Below are 20662 nucleotides of genomic sequence, written 5' to 3' on the forward strand. Positions count from 1 at the left end.
TCTGGCGACATAAATCTTCAAAGCTCTTACGACATCGAGAGATTTTGGCACCGCCACGGCATCCGTCGCCACAGGCACCACAATAGGTTGATTTATGTGAAACGAAGAAACCACCTTCGGCATAAATAGTTGTGGAGTTACTCAATTCCGCTGTATCCACATGGAAAATCAAATATGGGCTCTTGTGAGACAAAGCCGCCAATTCCAACACCCATCTGGCGGACGCCAAGGCCAAAAGCATGACCACTTTCCAAGTGAGAAATTTCAACTCAACCTTTCGCAAAGGTTAAAACCAGTGAGACATAAGAAATTGTAACACCACGTCAAGATCCCACGGTGCCACGGGTGGCACAAACGGAGGATGTATATGCAGCACTCCCTTCACGAAAGTCTGAACCTCTGGAAGGGCGGCCAATTCTTTTTGAAAGAAAATAGATAAAGCCGAAATCTGCACTTTAATGGAACCCAATTTTAGACCTGCATCCACGCCTGCCTGCAAAAAATGGAGGAAACGACCCAGCTGAAACTCCTCCGTAGGAGCCTTCTTGGCTTCACACCATGACACATATTTTCTCCAAATACGGTGATAATGCTTCGCTGTGACCTCCTTTCTAGCCTTAAGGAGAGTGGGGATGACTTCCCCTGGAATACCCTTTCAAGCTAGGATTTGGCGTTCAACCTCCACGCCGTCAAACGCAGCCGCGGTAAGTCTTGAAATACGCATGGCCCCTGCAGTAACAGATCCTGCCTGAGAGGAAGCGGCCAAGGATCTTCTATGAGCAATTCCTGAAGATCCGGATACCAGGCCCTCCGTGGCCAATCTGGAATGACGAGTACTGCCGGAACCCTTGTTCATCTTATGATCCTCAACACTTTTGGAATGAGAGGAAGTGGAGGGAACACATATACCGACTGAAACACCCACAGAGTTACCAGGGCATCCACTGCACTGGCTTGGGGGTCCCTTGACCTGGAACAATACCTCGGAAGCTTCTTGTTGAGGCGAGACGCCATCATGTCTATTTGAGGAATTCCCCAATGCCTTGTCACATCTGCAAAGACCTCTTGATGAAGATCCCACTCTCCTGGATAGAGATCGTGCCTGCTGAGGAAGTCTGCTTCCCAGTTGTCCATGCCCAGAAGGAAGACTGCTGACAGAGCGCTCACGTGCTTTTCCGCCCTGCGGAGAACTCTTGTGGCTTCCGCCATTGCCGCTCTGCTCTTTGTACCGGAGGTTTACATACGCCACCGCTGTTACGTTGTCTGACTGAATCAGGACAGGTAGACCTCGAAGAAGGTGTTCCGCTTGCAGAAGGCCATTGTAAATGGCTCTTAATTTCAGAACGTTTATGTGGAGACAAGTTTCCTGGCTTGACCATTTTCCCTGGAAACTTCTTCCTTGTGTGACTGCTCCCCAGCTTCGGAGACTTGCATCTGTGGTCAGCAGGACCCAATCCTGGATCCCGAACCTGCGTCCCTCTAGAAGGTGAGAACTTTGCAGCCACCACAGGAGAGATATTCTGGTCCTGGAAGATAGACTTATTTTCCAGTGCATGTGCAGGTGAGACCCTTGTCTAACAGGTCCCACTGAAATACCCTGGCATTGAACCATCCAAACTGAATGGCCTCGTAGGCCGCCACCATCTTCCCCAGCAACCGAGTGCATCGATGAATCAACACTCTTGCCGGTTTCAGAATCTCCTTGACCATGCATTGGATTTCCAGAGCTTTTTCCGCTGGAAGAAACACACTCTGCAGTTCCGTGTCCAGGATCATGCCCAAGAAAGGCAGCCGAGTTGTCGGATTCAACTGAGATTTTGGCAAATTTAGAATCCAACCATGATGTTGCAAAACTGTCAGGGAGAGTTCCACATTTCTTAGGAACTGCACCTTTGATCTCGCCTTTATCAGGAGATCGTCCAAGTACGGGATAATTGTGACACCCTGCACGCGTAGGAGTACCATCATTTCCGCCATCACTTTGGTGAAGACCCTCGGGCCATGGAAAGACCAAACGGCAATGTCTGAAATTGGTAATGACAATCCTGCACCGCAAACCTCAGGCAAGCTTGATGTGGAGGATATATTGGGACATGTAAGTAGGCATCTTTTATGTCGACTGACGCCATAAAATCCCCCCTTCTAGACTGGAGATCACTGCTCGAAGAGATTCTATCTTGAACTTGAAAGTTTTCAAATACAGATTGAGGGATTTTAGGTTCAGGATCGGTCTGACCGAGCCGTCCGGCTTTGGTACGAGAAAGAGGCTCGAATAAAAACCTTCCCCACGTTGAGACGGGGGTACCGGGACAATGACACTCTGTTGACACAGCTTTTGTTCGCCGCAATCACTACTACCCTTTCTGGGATAGAAACTGGCAAGGCTGATTTGAAAAATCGGTTGGGGGGCACCTCCTGAAACTCCAGTTTGTACCCTTGGGACACTATGTCTAATACCCAGGGATCCAGGCCCGAGTGAAAACAGACCTGAATGAAGAGTCAGAGACGCGCCCCCACCGGTACGGACTCCCGTAGGGGGGCCCCAGCGTCATGCGGTGGACTTGGCAGAGGCCGGGGAGGACTTTTGGTCCTGGGAGCCTGGCACCGCAGGCGACCTTTTTCCCCTTCCTCTACGTTTAGAGGCAAGGAAGGACGACCCTCTTCCTTTTTTGTATTTATTAGGCCGAAAGGACTGCATCTGATAATGGGGTGCTTTTTCGGTTGTGCTGGAACATAAGGAAGAAAGGATGACTTACCCGCTGTAGCGATAGACACCAGGTCGGCAAGGCCGTCACCAAACAAGACACTACCTTTATATGGGAGAGCTTCCATAGCTTTCTTGGAGTCGGCATCAGCATTCCATTGATGAATCCACAGCGCTCTCCTTGCCGAGACTGCCATGGCATTGGCCCTTGATCCCAAGACGCCAATATCCCTCGCCGCATCCTTTAGATAAGCTGCAGCGTCCCTGATATAACCGAGAGTCAAAAGAATGTTATCCCTATCCAGGGTATCCATGTCAGATGCCAAATTATCAGCCCACTTAGCAATAGCACTACTCACCCATGCCGATGTCACGGTAGGTCTGAGCAGTGCACCCGTAGTGACATAAATGGCCTTTAATGTCGTTTCCTGCTTACGATCCGCAGGGTACTTGAGAGCAGCCGTGTCGGGAGATGGAAGCGCCACCTTCTTGGACAGCCGTGACAGAGCCTTGTCCACATTGGGAGATGACTCCCACTTTTCCCTGTCGTCAGAGGGGAAAGGATATGCCATAAAAATTCTCTTGGGAATCTGCCACCTTTTGTCAGGCGACTCCCAAGCCTTTTCACAAAGAGCGTTCAGTTCATGAGAGGGGGGAAACGTCACCTCGGGCTTCTTTCCCTTATACAAACAAACCCTTGTATCAGGAACAGCAGGCACTTCGGAAAAATGTAAAACATCTTTAATAGCCACAATCATGTACTGAATACTCTTAGCCAATTTTGGATGTAAACTGGCCTCACTATAGTCGACACTGGAGTCAGAGTCCGTGTCGGTATCCGTATCAGCTATTTGGGTAAATGAACGCTTTTGTGACCCTGAGGGGGCCTGTACCTGAGACAAGGCGTCCTCCATGGATTTTCTCCACGTTTGTGTCTGAGAATCAGATTTATCCAGTCTTTTAGACAATAACGCCACATTTGCATTCAATGTACTCAACATATTCACCCAATCAGCAGTCGGCGGTGCCGACAGAGTCACTCCCAAATCCTTCTCTGCGCCCCCAGCAACTTCCTCCGGGGAGGAGCACTCAGCCTCAGACATGTCGACACACCATACCGACACACACACACACTGGCTATAGGGGACAGACCCCCAGGGAAGCCTGTTAGAGAAACACAGAGGGAGTATACTAGCTCACACCCCAGTGCCTATATCAATACTGAGAAAGAATATCAGATTGTCTGCGCTGTTATAATAGCACCAAAATTACTGTGCATCCCCCCATGTTGCTCCCTGTACTTGATCAGGAGAGTGGAGGTCCGGGCCAGCGTCTCTGCAGTCTGTGAAGAGAGAAAATGGCGCTGGTAAGCTGTGAGGGCTATGCCACGCCCCCAACCCGGCGCGCTGTAGTCCCGCTCAATTTTGAATATTTATACTGGCGGGGGCTTATATTTAGTGCCTAGGCACTTATAATATATCTTGTTTAGCCATCTTTGCCTCAGTAACATGCTGCCCAGGGCGCCACCCCTGCGCCCTGCACCCTGTAAGTGCCGTTGGAAGTATGTGTGGGAGCATGGCGCGCAGCGCGACCGCTGCGCTGTACCTCGTTACTGAAGTCTTCTGCGTCACTGAAGTTTTCTGTTCTTCTATATACTCACCCGGCTTCTTTCTTCTGGCTTCTGTGAGGGGGGTGACGGCACGGCTCCGGAAACAAGCAGCTAGGCGCACCAAGTGATCGAATCCTCTGGAGCTAATGGTGTCCAGTAGCCTAAGAAGCAGAGCCTTTAACTCAGAAGAAGTTGGTCTGACTTATCTTCCCTCACTCCCACGAAGCAGGGAGCCTGTAGCCAGCAAGTCTCCCTGAAAATAAAAAACCTAACAAAGTCTTTTCAGAGAAACTCAGGAGAGCTCCCCTAGTGTGTGTACAGTCTCTCTGGGCACAGAATCTAACTGAGGTCTGGAGGAGGGGCATAGAGGGAGGAGCCAGTTCACACCCATTCAAAGGCTTATAGCGTGCCCATGTCTCCTGCGGATCCCGTCTATACCCCATGGTCCTTTTGGAGTCCCCAGCATCCTCTAGGACGTAAGAGAAAAATCAATCAACTGATCAAACATCAGCATTGTAAATCAGGCCCTTACTTGATTAAATACCTCACTGATGTTTTCGTTTGCACCTTTTTAGATTGCATTGTTTGGGGGGAATTCAAATGTTTGAAGAGTCGGTTGGGTGTCTGTTTTTCCTGTCTAATAGACACCCCAGTGCCAGATTAAGGTCCTGATGAGCCTGGAGCTGAAATTTATAAAGGGCCTATTGTGGGCTGCCGCAGGGGGTGTGACTACTGATATGGGGGTGTGGTCTGTGCCGTGAGGTGCAACTAGCACCAAGGAGGGCATAGCAACCCACCTTCCTTTACCCACTTCAATCTCCTTCACCTCTTTGCTTAAATGAAGCATATACATAATAGGGCTGTTCTAATCAGAGTGTAACCGCTTGACCAAGGTCTGCTAGAAAGGATCAGTCTGTGTGGTCACATTCAGATTATGTAGCCCCTTGTAACCAATAACTCCAGTTCACCTGGCGCTGATTGCGGGAGGTCTCAGTCTGTTTGTGGTATGGTAACCTCAGCGGCTTTTATTTAAACCTGAGTGGTTTTAAGTAAAAGAAATGAGTGTGGTGTGCTGCACTCCTTTACTGGATAATTATTTGGGCCAGATGTACTAAGCCTTGAAAAGTGATAAATTTCACGGTGATAAAGTACCAAGCAACCAACTCCTAACTGTCATTTCTCTTACGTCCTAGAGGATGCTGGGGACTCCGTAAGGACCATGGGGTATAGACGGGATCCGCAGGAGATAGGGCACCTAGAAAGAACTTTGACTATGGGTGTGCACTGGCTCCTCCCTCTATGCCCCTCCTCCAGACCTCAGTTAGATCTTGTGCCCAGAGGAGAAAGGGTACAATGCAGAGAGCTCTCCAGAGTTTTCTGTTTTAAAGAATTTTGTTAGGTTTTTATTTTCAGGGAGTCCTGTTGGCAACAGGCTCCCTGCATCGTAGGACTGAGGAGAGAGAAACAGAGCTGGCTTGTCAAGTTGGGCACTGTTAAGGCTACTGGACACCATTAGCTTCAGAGGGAGTCGGAACACAGGTCTCACCTGGGGTTCGTCCCGGAGCCGCGCCGCCGTCCTCCTCACAGATGCCGAAGATAGAAGCCAGGTGAGTATGAGAAGGCAAGAAGACATCAGGCGGCAGAAGACATCAGATCTTCATGAGAAAAGCGCGCAGCGGTAAGCTGCGCGCCATTGCTCCCAGTACACACACACAAGCAGGCACTGAAGGGTGCAGGGCGGGGCACCCTTGGCAGCAATATTCCTCATTTTGTGGCAATATAAGGAGGATTAGGCTTTGGCACAGTAAATCCACAAATCCCCCGCCATTTTTTATATAAGTTTACTGGGACCGAAGCCCGCCGTCGGGTGGGCGGGGCTTGATCCTCAGCACTAACCAGCGCCATTTTCTCCACAGAAACTGCATGAGGAAAAGTTGGCTCCCTGATCTCTCCCCAGCTGAACTTCACAGGCTGGAAAAAAGAGGAGGGGGGCACTTTGGAGACGCAGTGAGTGGGAATTAAGGCTATATATATAAAAAGCGCTATCTGGTATATATATTCCAGTGTTTTTAAGCGCTGGTGTGTGCTGGCATACTCTCTCTCTGTCTCTCCTAAGGGCCTGGTTGGGGTTTATAGGTTAATCCCTGTGTGTGTGGGGTGTCGGTACGTGTGTGTCGACATGTCTGAGGCGGAAGGCTTCTCCAAGGAGGCGGTGGAGCAAATGAGTGGTGTGTCCCCATCGGTTGTGCTGACTCCGGATTGGATGGACATGTGGCATATGTTGAATGCAAGTGTGGCATCTTTACATAAAAGGCATGATAAGGCTGAATTAGGGGGGACATCAGGGGGTCAATCCTCGGATTGGACCGACTCATAGGGCCCGTCGGGGTCTCAAAAGCGTCCCTTAACACAAGACACTACTACCGACACGGATTCTGACTCCAGTGTCGACTACGACGAAGTAAAATTGAACCCTAGGGTGATTAAAACCATTCAGTGTATGATTGTGGCAATAAGGGATGTGTTACATATTGAGGATGAACCCTCGGTCCCCGACACAAGGGTACACATGTTTAAGGAAAAGAAAAAGATTATTAATTTTCCCACATCTCATGAATTAAATGATTTCTTTGGAAAAGCTTGAGAGACTCCGGAAAAGAGACCGCAGATCCCCAAAAGAATTTATATGACATACCCCTTCCCTAAGCAGGACAGGGAGATTTGGGAATCATCCCCCACTGTGGACAAGGCCCTGACACGCTTGTCCAAGAAAGTGGCGCTACCGTCTCCTGACACAGCGGCCCTTAAGGACCCTGCAGATCGTAGGCAAGAAACTACCTTAAAGTGTATTTATTCTCATACGGGGGCTGTGCTAAGACCGACAATTGCGTCGGTATGGGTGTGTAGCGCAATTGCAGCTTGGATAGATGAGCTGACAGATCAATTTGATAATATGGATAAGGATACTATATTCTTAACTCTAGCCCATATAAAAGACGCAGTCTTATTTATGAGGGATGCTCAAAGGGACATTGGATTGCTAGCTTCTAGGGCCAATGCCATGTCTATCTCAGCGAGAAGATCCTTATGGACTCGCCAATGGACGGGTGATGCGGATTCCAAAAAACATATGGAAGTACTACCCTATAAGGGTGATGTATTGTTTGGTGATGGGCTGACGGACCTGGTTTCCACAGCTACAGCAGGTAAATCAAATTTTTTACCATATATTCCCCAACAGCAAAAGAAAGTAACACCCTATCAGATGCAGTCCTTTCAGTCGCACAAGTCCAGAAGAGGTCGGGGATCCTCTTTCTTCGTCAGAGGTAAGGGCAGAGGCAAAAGAGCACCTGCTTCGGCAGGTGCCCAGGAACAAAAGTCCTCCCCGCCTGCTTCAAAACCCACAGCATGACGCTGGGGCTCCCCTGAGGGAGTCCGCACCGGTGGGGGCACGTCTTCGACTTTTCAGTCAGGCCTGGGTCAGATCAGACCTGAATCCCTGGGTGTTGGAAATAGTTTCCCAGGGGTACAAACTGGAATTCGAGGAGGTGCACCCGCGCTGATTTTTCAAATCGGCCCTACCAGTTTCCACATCGGAAAGGGATGTAGTGTTAGCTGCAATTCAAACGCTGTGTATACAGCAAGTGATAATCAAGGTTCCCCTACTCAACCCTATTTGTGGTCCCGAAACCGGACGGTTCGGTCAGACCTATTTTGAATCTGAAATCCCTAAACCTGTACATAAAAAGATTCAAATTCAAAATGGAATCACTCAGAGCGATAATAGCCAACATGGAGGAGGGGGAGTTTATGGTGTCTCTGGACATAAAGGATGCATACCTTCATGTCCCCATATATGCCCCCCATCAGGAATATCTGAGATTCGCTGTACAGGATTGTCATTACCAATTTCAGACGTTGCCGTTTGGACTTTCCACGGCCCCGAGGATTTTCACCAAGATAATGGCGGAAATGATGGTAGTCCTGCGCAAGCATGGAGTCACAATTATCCCATACTTGGACGATCTCCTGATAAAAGCGAGATCAAGGGAGAAATTGCTGAGCAGTGTGGCACTCTCTCTGAGAGTGCTCCAGCAACACGGTTGGATTCTAAATCTACCGAAGTCACAGTTGATTCCGACAGCTCGACTACCATTCCTAGGTATGATACTGGATACGGAACAAATGAAGGTCTTCCTCCCAATAGAGATAGCCCCGGACATCCAGAACATGGTCAGAGACCTGCTAAAACCGAAAAGGGTGTCAGTTCACCAATGCACTCGAGTTCTGGGAAAAATGGTGGCGGCCTACGAGGCCATTTCCTTCGGAAGGTTCCATGCAAGGACTTTTCAATGGGACCTTCTGGACAAGTGGTCCGGGTCCCATCTGCACTTACATCGGAAAATAACTCTGTCCCCAGGGGCCAGAGTGTCTCTCCTGTGGTGGTTGCAAAGTGCTCACCTGCTGGAGGGTCGCCGGTTCGGGATTCAGGACTGGATCCTGGTTACCATGGACGCGAGCCTCCGAGGATGGGGAGCGGTCACACAGGAAAAAAAACTTTCAGGGACTTTGGTCAGACCAGGAGTCCTGTCTACACATCAATGTGTTGGAACTCAGGTCCATTTACAACGGCCTTCGACAAGCGGAGAGTCTTCTTCGAAACCTACCGGTTCTGATTCAATCAGACAATGTCACAGCAGTGGCTCATGTGAACCGCCAAGGCGGGACAAGTAGCAGAGTCGCGATGGCGGAAGCCACCAGGATTCTTCGTTGGGCGGAAAATCATGTAAGCGCTCTGTTGGCTGTCTTCATTCCGGGAGTGGACAACTGGGAAGCAGACTTCCTCAACAGACACGATCTCCATCCAGGAGAGTGGGGACTTCGTCAAGAAGTCTTTGCAGACATAACACGTCTTTGGGGAACTCCTCAAATAGACATGATGGCGTCACGCCTCAACAAAAAGCTTCGGAGGTATTGTGCCAGGTCTCGGGACCCTCAGGCAGTGGCAGTAGACGCTCTGATAACACCGTGGGTGTTCAAATCGGTCAACGTGTTTCCTCCTCTTCCTCTCATCACAAAAGTGTTGAGGATCATAAGGCAAAGAAGAGTACAGACGATACTCGTTGTCCCAGACTGGCCTCGAAGGGCCTGGTACTCAGATCTACAAGAGATGCTCACAGGAGATCCCTGGCCTCTTCCTCTGAGGGAAGACCTGTTGCAACAGGGGCCCTGTGTATTTCAGGACTTACCGCGGTTACGTTTGATGGCATGGCGGTTGAACGCCGAATCCTAGCGAAAAAGGGGATTCCGGAAGAGGTCATCCCTACTTTAATAAAGGCTACGAAGGAGGTGACGGTTAAGCATTATCACCGTATCTGGCGAAAGTATGTGTCGTGGTGTGAGACCAAGAATGCACCTACGGAAGATTTTCATCTGGGTCGTTTTCTCCACTTCCTACAGACAGGAGTGGATATGGGCCTGAAATTAGGCTCTGTTAAGGTTCAGATTTTGTCCCTCTCGATTTTCTTTCAGAAGGAATTGGCTTCTCTTCCAGAAGTCCAGACGTTTGTAAAGGGAGTGCTACACATCCAGCCTCCTTTTGTGCCTCCAGTGGCACCGTGGGACCTCAACGTGGTGTTGCAGTTCCTAAAATCACACTGGTTTGAACCGCTTAACAAGGTTGAATTGAAATTTCTTACTTGGAAGGTGGTCATGTTGTTGGCCTTGGCATCGGCAAGGCGAGTATCAGAATTGACGGCTTTGTCACACAAAAGCCCTTACTTGATTTTTCATGTGGATCGAGCTGAATTGAGGACACGTCCGCAATTTTTGCCTAAGGTGGTTTCTTCATTCCATGTGAATCAACCTATTGTGGTGCCTGTGGCTACAAGTGACCTGGAGGATTCCAGATCCCTGGACGTAGTCAGGGCCTTAAAGATTTATGTAGCCAGGACGGCTAGAATTAGGAAAACAGAGGCTCTGTTTGGCCTGTATGCGGCCAATAAGATTGGCGCACCTGCTTCAAAGCAGACTATTGCTCGCTGGATCTGTAATACGATTCAGCAGGCTCACTCTATGGCTGGATTGCTGGTACCAAATTTGGTTAAGGCCCATTCCACTAAGAAGGTGGGCTCTTCTTGGGCGGCTGCCCGAGGCGTCTCTGCATTACAACCTTGCCGAGCGGCGACTTGGTCGGGGTCAAACACTTTTGCTAAATTCTACAAGTTTGATACCCTGGCTGATGAGGACCTAGCATTTGCTCAGTCGGTGCTGCAGAGTCATACGCACTCTCCCGCCCGATTGGATGCTTTGGTATAAACCCCATGGTCCTTACGGAGTCCCCAGCATCCTCTAGGACGTAAAAGAAAATAAGATTTTAAACCTACCGGTAAATCTATTTCTCCTAGTCCGTAGAGGATGCTGGGCGCCCGTCCCAGTGCGGAAACTCTGCAAGACTTGTATATAGTTGTTGCTTACATAAGGGTTATGTTACAGTTGAAATCGGTCTTGGACCGTTACTGTTGTTGTTCATATGGTTAACTGGTTATGTATGTTCCTGGTTACATGGTATGATTGGTGTGGGCTGGTATGAATCTTGCCCTTGGATTTCTAAATCCTGCCTTGTATTGTCCATCTCCTCTGGGCACAGTTCTCTAACTGAGGTCTGGAGGAGGGGCATAGAGGGAGGAGCCAGTGCACACCCATAGTCAAAGTTCTTTGTAGGTGCCCTATCTCCTGCGGAGCCGGTTTATACCCCATGGTCCTTACGGAGTCCCCAGCATCCTCTACGGACTAGGAGAAATAGATTTACCGGTAGGTTTAAAATCTTATTTTCTCAATCCCAGCCTGTAACATGGCAGTTAGGAGCTGGGGTATAGTATGAGTTGCCGGCGGCCGAGTCCCCGGCGGCCAGCATACCGGCGCGGGGATCCCGACTGCTGGCTTGCCGACAGTGGGGTGAGCGCAAATGAGCCCCTCCGGGGGTGTCGTGGACCTCCAAGATGTAAAAAAAGGTGTCGGTATGCCGGGTGTTGGGATTCCGTTGCCGGTATACTGTGCGCCGGGATCCCAACAACCGGTATACTGAATACCACCCAGGAGCTGATTGGCTGGTACTTTATCACCGTGAAATTTATCACTTTTCAAGGCTTAGTACATCTCTCCCATCTCTGTGTGTAGATAGATTTATTTATGACAGCTCCCAGCGACGATCGTTACTTACATTAAACCGCACAGCGGAATTCGTTGTTCACATTACACCGCACAGCACTGTCACATTACAACGCACTGCGGCATCCTTTATGCACATTACGTCACCCAGCAGCATTTGTTACTCACATTACTCCGCCCAGCGATGTCCGTTAGTCACATTACAACGCACAGTGGCATCTGTTATTCACATTACACCACCCGGCAATGTCCATTATTCATATTACACTGCACAGCAGCGTCCATTATTCACAATACAGCGTACAGCGGCGTCACATTACACCCCACAGAGGCATCCGTTATTCCCATTACACTGCACAGAGGCACCCATTGTACACATTGGGGGTAATTCCAAGTTAATCGCAGCAGGAAATCTTTTAGCAGTTGGGCAAAACCATGTGCACTGCAGGGGAGGCAGATATAACATGTGCAGAGAGAGATAGATTTGGGTGTGGTGAGTTCAATCTGCAATCTAAATTGCAGTGTAAAAATAAAGCAGCCAGTATTTACCCTGCACAGAAACAAAATAACCCACCCAAATCTAACTCTCTCTGCAAATGTTATATCTGCCCCCCCTGCAGTGCACATGGTTTTGCCCAACTGCTAAAAAATTTCCTGCTGCGATGAACTTGGAATTACCCCCATTATGCGCACGACAGCGTCCGTTACTCACATTACACTGCACAGCAGCATCACATTATTTACATTACAGTGTACAGCGGCATCACATTACACCCCACAGCGGCATCCTTTATTCCCATTACACTGCACTGCGGCATCCATTGTTCACATTACAGTGCACTGCGGCATCCTTTATGCACATTACGTCACCCAGCAGCATTCGTTACTCACATTACACCGCCCAGCGACGTCCTTTACTCACAATACAACGCACAGTGGCATCTGTTATTCACATTACACTGCCCAGCGGCATCCGTTACTCACAATACAATGCCCAGCGGCGTCCCTAGCTTACATTACACCGCACAGAGGCATCCGTTATTCACATTACAGAGCACAGTAGCGTCACATTACAGCGCCCTTAACATCCGTTACTCACATTACAGCACCCAGTGATGTCTGTTACTCACATTACAATGCTCTGCGACATCCGGTATTTACATTACAACGCCCAGCAGCATCCGTTACTCACATCACACTGGACACCGGTGTCACATTATTCACATTACAGCACACAGCAGCATCTGTTACTCACATTACACCGCACAGTAGCGTCACATTATTCACATGACAGTATACAGCAGCGTCACATTACACCGTCCAGTGGCATCCGTCACACACGTTACACCATACAGCGGCATCACATTATTCACATTCCAGCGTAGTCATATTATACCGCAGAGGCGTCCATTACTCGCATTACACCGCACAGAGGCGTCCATTACTCACATTACACCGCACAGAGGCGTCCATTATTCGCATTACACCGCACAGGAGTCCATTACTCACATTACACCGCACAGAGGCGTCCATTACTCACATTACACCGCACAGAGGCGTCCATTACTCACATTACACCGCGCAGAGGCGTCCATTACTCACATTACACCACGCAGAGACACCCATTACTCACATTATACTGCACAGAGACATCCATTACTCACATTATACTGCACAGAGGCGTCCATTACTCACATTATACCGCACAGAGGCGTCCATTACTCACATTATACCGCACAGAGGCGTCCATTACTCACATTATACTGCACAGAGGCGTCCATTACTCACATTATACTGCACAGAGGCGTCCATTACTCACATTATACTGCACAGAGGCGTCCATTACTCACATTACACCGCACAGAGGCGTCCATTACTCACATTACACCGCACAGAGGCGTCCATTCCTCACATTATACCGCACAGAGGAGTCCATTACTCACATTACACCGCACAGAGACGTCCATTACTCACATTACACCGCGCAGAGGCGTCCATTACTCACATTACACCGCACAGAAGCGTCCATTCCTCACAATACACCGCGAAGAGGCGTCCATTACTCACATTACACCGCACAGAGGCGTCCATTACTCACATTACACTGCACAGAGACGTCCATTACTCACATTATACTGCACAGAGGCGTCCATTACTCACATTATACTGCAGAGAGACGTCCATTACTCACATTAACCGCAGAGGCGTCCATTCCTCACATTACACCGCACAGAGGCGTCCGTTACTCACATTACACCGCACAGAGACGTCCATTACTCACATTATACTGCAGAGAGACATCCATTACTCACATTAACCGTAGAGGCTTCCATTCCTCACATTACACCGCACAGAGGCGTCCATTACTCACATTACACCACGCAGAGGCGTCCTTTACTCACATTGTACCACGCAGAGGCGTCCATTACTCACATTACACCGCACAGAGGCGTCCATTCCTCACATTACACCGCACAGAGGCGTCCATTACTCACATTACACCGCACAGAGGCGTCCATTACTCACATTGTACCGCATAGAGGCGTCCATTCCTCACATTATACCGCACAGAGGTGTCCATTACTCACATTACACCGCGCAGAGGCATCCATTCCTCACATTACACCGCACAGAGGCGTCCATTACTCACATTACACCGCACAGAGGCGTCCATTACTCACATTGTACCGCATAGAGGCGTCCATTCCTCACATTATACCGCACAGAGGTGTCCATTACTCACATTACACCGCACAGCGACATGTATTACTTACATTACAAAGCCCAGTGTTAGCCGATACTCATATTACATCGCTCAGCAACATCTGTTGACGTGAGTGTGGTGTGCGGGGGGAGGGGGGGGGGATAAGGGGGGGAGGGGAGTGATAGTACTGCTCTATCACAAGAGCACTTTGTTTGTAGGCAGAGGTCAGAGAGATTAGAGAAGACTCATACTCACCAATCCTGTTGGATCCACTGCAGCCGCACCGTCTCTTCCTCCGAGGTACGCGCGATTACGTCAGCGGAGTTCAGCGTGCAGACCTCTTCCTGACAGACGGGTGGTGTGGGGGCGGGACCTCTTCACCTGTTAGCAGCCGGCGGCCGCAGCGCACAAGGCAACGTACATTAAGTTAGTGACGCGTGGGTGGGGTAGGCGGGGCCACAGATGACAGGCGGCCACACACACCAATCAGCCCACCGGTTCTCTCCTTGGGAGAAGGAGGATGCAAGTACAGAGCCACAATTCATTTGCAATGCTGATCAATAGATTTCCTGTTCTGGCACCAGGGCTTTTGCCGGGAAGCCTGGTGATGAAGCTCCTTCAGTTAGGGCTAAAAAAAAAAATTCTTCATCTCCCTTCCTGACATTGGAATACCTGTCAGCAGCGGGACTCACTTACCAACAGGCTAGCAGATCGCGGGCATAATGCCGCGAGGGGGCATGGTCTAATGCCGCGAGGGGGCGAACATGAAAAAAAACTTGATTTATCATGTGCCACTGATCGGCGCTGCATCTGGGGGATGAGGGGGGTCCGGCTGGTGTTGGTGATGCCGGAGGGGGCGGGCCCTAGGGTGCGCTGCAGGCTGCCGTAGCAGGAAATAAAAATCCAGTTTACAGCAGCAAAGACATTTGCAGATTCCGTGGGCCTATTTTTCAGGGTGGGCTTGGAGCTGCAGCTCCATCAGCCCCATTGTTAATCCGGCCCTGAGACACCCAACTGACTTTTCAAACAATTGAATACCCCTATTTGTGTGCATCATTCTCATTTTCTCTACAGAGCGCTATGGACACTTGGTGGCTCCATATAAATAAAAGATAATAACAATAATAATGGGATCTTCTCACATGAGAGGTTTCTGTGGACACGTCATTTCGACACTGACATAATGCCGACACTGCAGGCTGTCGACACTGTGAGTGCCAACACTGCTATATTGCATTGACTTGTCCTCTTCACCTAACCCTAACCGCAGCCTTACCTTAATCTAACCCTAAAATTGTCTGTCAACATTCAGACCATGTTGACATTCTTATTATCGACTTTATGACTACATACCAACGTCTCTGACCACTTCTCTGATTTTATTTTGTACGCTATGGGGCATATGTAATAGGGTCCGAGTTTGCCAGAGGTGCAGTATGCCGGCCAATCTCAAGGGTTTTTTAAAGCAGCAATCATTTACAAGGCAAAACCACGCCTTGTCAATAATTGCCAATTTAAAAAAAAGTCTGAGATGGGCCGGCATCCTACACCACATATGCCCCTATATTCTGATACTACGAAATGGCCTCCACGCCAAAAATGTGGCACAGCCATGGGCTAAAGGAACCGATTAAAAAACCAATGATTTGCACTAAGGGCCTAATTCAGACCTGATCGCTCGCGAGCTATATTTTGCAGCGCTGCGATCAGATAGTCGCCGCTTATAGGGGAGTGTATTTTTGCTTTGCAAGTGTGCAAACGCATGTGCAGCCGAGCAGTACAAAAAAGTTTTGTGCAGTTTCTGAGTTGCCCAGAACTTACTCAGCCGCTGCGATCACTTCAGCCTGTCCGGGCCCAGTGTTGACGTCAGGAACCCGCTCTGCAAACGCTTGGACACACCTGTGTTTTTTCCAAACACTCCCAGAAAACGGTCAGTTGACACCCACAAACACCCTCTTCCTGTCAATCTCCTTGCGATTGGCTGTGCAAATGGATTCTTCGTAAAATCCATCGCACAGCAACGATCCGCTTTGCAACCGTTGACGCACCTGCGCATTGCGGTTCATACGCATGCGCAGTTCTGACCTGATCGCAGCGAAAAAATCTAGCGTGCGATCAGGTCTGAATGACCCCCTAAGTGACTTCAACCTTATGCAAGTTTTCCAAATCCATTGTGCAAGGGCAGAACAAGTAATTATTCATTACAACCAGCAGCTACACCATAATAACATGTTGAGATAAGAAGGCGTAATGACAGGAGAACGTCGTAGACATATACAGCAACTAATAATTAAAGCTTATTTAAAATAACAATAAGCAATTCATTGAGCTGAATGGAGACAAGTTATTACACTACTTATCTAAAGATTAAAAGGATAAATAAATACATTAAAAAAAGAGAATATATTGATTTACCAGCCTTTCAAGTTAATTGTTAAAAGTTACCTGTAGAAGTGTGTGGACGGTGTGCGTCACTGGAAATATCCCCTCCGTTATAGATAAACACTCAGAATATCCGATGAAGTAGCCAATTTTGAAAGAATCCAGAATAAGAGTAATTACAGCAAACAGAGTGATACCACCTGCAGGGGAGAAAAAAGAGTTACAGCCCCCACAACACTGTCCTTCTCATATGTATATTGTATATTACTGTGTATTATGAATATGCAATTCTTTTTATGCTTTTGTTGGATTCCTACAGTTGGTTTTCACAGAGAGCCCTTCTGATAGCAAGCTGGCTCTTATGTTTGCCATCTGTTCTGCAAATAAATACCAGCTTTCCTATCATTGTTATGAATGATCCTTCCCTAATAAAATCATTGGCATTCAGTTCACTCTTTACCAGCCAGGTGGCAACACTACTGCTCTGGATGAGCAAGCAGTGGGGCATTCCAGTTTGTATAGTACCCAATTTACAGTTCCTATTAAATCAACCATATTGTATAGCTCAGATAAAAAGTTACATTTGGAATAGTATTGACCAATCCATCCTTTTGGCAATGGTAACAAAATACGGTAAATAATGGTATTCTGATTAAAAAGATCCATATGGCAATACTGGAACAGACATACAGTGGAAAAAGAAAGAAATCATTTATTTGGAAGGAACTTTGCCACTTTGCTAAAATGAAACTATGGGAGAGATTCAATTGTTTTAATCGCGACCGCCACTAGATGGAGCCCGTGTGGCAGCAATTCAATTGCCCAGCAGCCACCTAGGACACATTTTTTCTCACAGCCTCCTGAGTTGCGAGAAAAAAATGTAGTTTGGACGCCCAAAGCAGAACTCTAGATGGGTTTAGCCGTTTTAGGTGGCTAAACCTGATCTGTGATATGCATGTGCATTTAAAGAACAACTGAATTGTGACATTGTTTGGGCATCTAAACAATCCTGTTTAAACAGGAAAATGAGACGATCAAAACAAATGAATTGGCCCCAATAATATAGGATAAAAAATAGGATTTTAATTACCTACCGGTAAATCCTTTTCTCGTAGTCCGTAGAGGATGCTGTGGTCCATTTTAGTACCATGGGGTATAGGCGGTTCCGCAGGAGCCTTCGGCACTTTAAGACTTTTTAACAGTGTGAACTGGCTCCTCCCTCTATGCCACTCCTCCAGACCCCAGTATAGGAACTGTGCCCGAGGAGACGGACATCTTCAAGAGAAGAATTTACATTAAACTAGTGGCGAGATTCACACCAGCTCACACCATACAAAAAACATGCCGCCTAACATGGCCTTTAACATAACCCATGCTAACGTGCATGCATAACGCAACAGCTGTGAACATCTAAACACATGAGAACCTGTGTAAAAAGATAAAACGTAATTCTGCAGGAAAAATGAGCACTGGGCGGGCGCCCAGCATCCTCTACGGACTACGAGAAAAGGATTTACCGGTAGGTAATTAAAATCCTATTTTCTCTTACGTCCTAGAGGATGCTGGGGTCCATTTTAGCACCATGGGGATGTACCAAAGCTCCCAGTACAGGCGGGAAAGTACTAATGTTCCTGCAGAACTGACTGACCAAATTTCAGGTCGTCAGTAGCCAAGGTGTCAAACTTATAAAACATAGCAAACGTGTTTGCACCTGACCAAGTAGCAGCTCGGCAGATTTGTAAAGCCGAGACACCCCAGGCAGCCGCCCAGGACGAACCCACTTTCCTTGTAGAGTGGGCTGAATGGTACCCCTGAATCAGTGCTGTGGAATGAGCGTGCTGAATGGTACCCCTGATCCAGCACGCAATAGTCTGCTTAGAAGCAGGACCCCCAATCTTGTTGGGGTCATAGAGGACAAACAAAGAATCTGTTTTCCTTATCCGAGCCGTTCTTGTAACATAAGTCCTCAGCGCTCTTACTACATCCAAAGACTTTGAAACGGCTGAGGTGTCAGAAGCCACTGGCACCACCACAGGTTGGTTGATATGGAAAGAAGACACAACCTTCGGAAGAAAGTACTGAGGTGTTCGCAGTTCAGCCCTATCTTCATGAAAAATCAAATAAGGACTCTTGTGTGACAGAGCCCCTAATTCAGACACTCGTCTGCCTGAAGCCAAGGCCAACAGCATGACCACTTTCCAAGTGAGAAACTTCACCTCCACCTTTTGGAGAGGCTCAAACCAGTCCGATTTAAGGAACTGCAACACCACATTAAGATCCCATGGCGCCGCAGGAGGCACAAAGGGAGGTTGGATGCGCAGAACCCCCTTCACGAACGTCTGGACCTCAGGAAGGGAAGCCAACTGTTTCTGAAAGAAAATGGACAAGGCCGAAATTTGGACCTTGATAGACCCTAAACTCAAGCCAGCATCCACACCCGCTTGTAGAAATAGGAGAAGATGTCCTAATTTAAACTCCACCGCAGGAGACTTTTTGGATTCACACCAAGATACATATTTTCTCCACATACGATGGTAATGTTTGGACGTTACCCCTTTCCTGGCCAGAATAAGTGTGGAAATGACTTCATTAGGAATACCCTTACGGGCTAGGATCTGGCGCTCAACAGCCATGCCGTCAAACGCAGCCGTGTTAAGTCTTTGTAAACTAATGGCCTCCTGCTGAAACAGGTCCTCGCGAAGAGGAAGAGGCCGAGGATCTTCCAGTAATAACTCCTGAAGATCTGGATACCAAGCCCTTCTTGGCCAGTCTGTAGCAATGAGAATTGCTCGAACCCTTGTTCTTCTGATGATCTTGAGAACTTTTGGTATTAGTGGAAGTGGAGGGAACAGATACACCGACTGGAACACCCACTGGGTCACCAGTGCATCTACTGCTATTGCTTGTGGGTCTCTCGACCTGGAACAATATTTGTGAAGCTTCTTATTGAGACGTGATGTCATCACCATCATATCTACTTGAGGAACACCCCAACGACTTGCTACCTCCGCAAAAACCTCTGGGTTGAGGCCCCACTCTCCTGGATGGAGATCGTGTATGCTGAGGAAGTCTGCTTCCCAGTTGTCCACTCCCGGAATTAAAATTGCAGACAGAGCTGTTGCATATCTTTCTGCCCAGAGGAGTATTTTTGTCACCTCTGCCATTGCCAATCTGCTTTTTGTTCAATCTTGATGGTTTATGTAAGCTACTGCCATTACATTGTCTGTCTGGATCTGTATGGGACGACCTTGAAGAAGGTGTGCCGCTTGATGAAGGCTGTTGTACACAGCTCTCAATTCCAGAATGTTTATGTGAAGGAGTACTTCTTGACTTGACCATCTTCCTTGGAAGCTTTCCCCTTGCGTGACTGCTCCCCAACCTCGGAGGCTTGCATCTGTGGTCACCAGGATCCAAGTCTGAATCCCGAACCTGCATCCCTCCAGGAGGTGAGAACTTTGAAGCCACCACATGAGTGAAATTCTGGCTTTTGTGGACAGGATTATCATCCGGTGTATGTGTAGGTGCGATCCTGACCACTTGTCCAGTAGGTCCCATTGGAAAACCCTGGCGTGGAATCGGCCAAATTCTATAGCCCTGTAGGCCGCTACCATCTTCCCCAGCAGGCGGATGCACTGATGAATCGATACGCATGCTGGTTTCAAAACCTGGATCTCCAGAGCCTTTTCCACCGGTAGGAATACTTTCTGTGCTTCTGTGTCCAATATCATTCCCAGAAATGATAACCTCATTGTGGGTACCAATTGTGATTTTGGAAGGTTTATGATCCAACCGTGCTGTTGAAGCACCTTCAGGGAAACTGTAATGTTCTGCACTAGTTTCTCCCTCGATCTCGCTTTTATCAAGAGATCGTCCAGGTAAGGAATTATCTTGACTCCCTTCTTGCGAAGGAGAACCATCATCTCCGCCATCACCTTTGTGAATATTCTCGGAGCCGTGGAGAGCCCGAAAGGTAATGTTTGGAACTGGTAGTGGCAGTCCTGCACCGCAAACCTCAGGTATGCCTGATGCGGAGGGTAGATGGGAACATGTAAATAAGCATCTTTGATGTCCATCAACACCAGAAATTCCTTTT

At 48.3% G+C, this 20662-nt stretch overlaps 1 protein-coding gene across 1 annotated transcript in view; it reads right to left on the reverse strand.

Moving 5' to 3' along the window:
• OTOP1 (otopetrin 1) overlaps positions 1-20662 on the reverse strand; it is a 112767-nt gene that overhangs the window by 84235 nt on the left and 7870 nt on the right. Inside the window, exon 3 of the mRNA XM_063923195.1 lies at positions 16633-16769. Coding sequence (XP_063779265.1) covers positions 16633-16769 — 137 coding nt within the window. The remainder of the gene's footprint in view (positions 1-16632; positions 16770-20662) is intronic.

The sequence above is a fragment of the Pseudophryne corroboree genome, chromosome 1, assembly GCF_028390025.1.
Source record: "Pseudophryne corroboree isolate aPseCor3 chromosome 1, aPseCor3.hap2, whole genome shotgun sequence".
Taxonomy (NCBI): Eukaryota; Metazoa; Chordata; class Amphibia; order Anura; family Myobatrachidae; genus Pseudophryne; species Pseudophryne corroboree.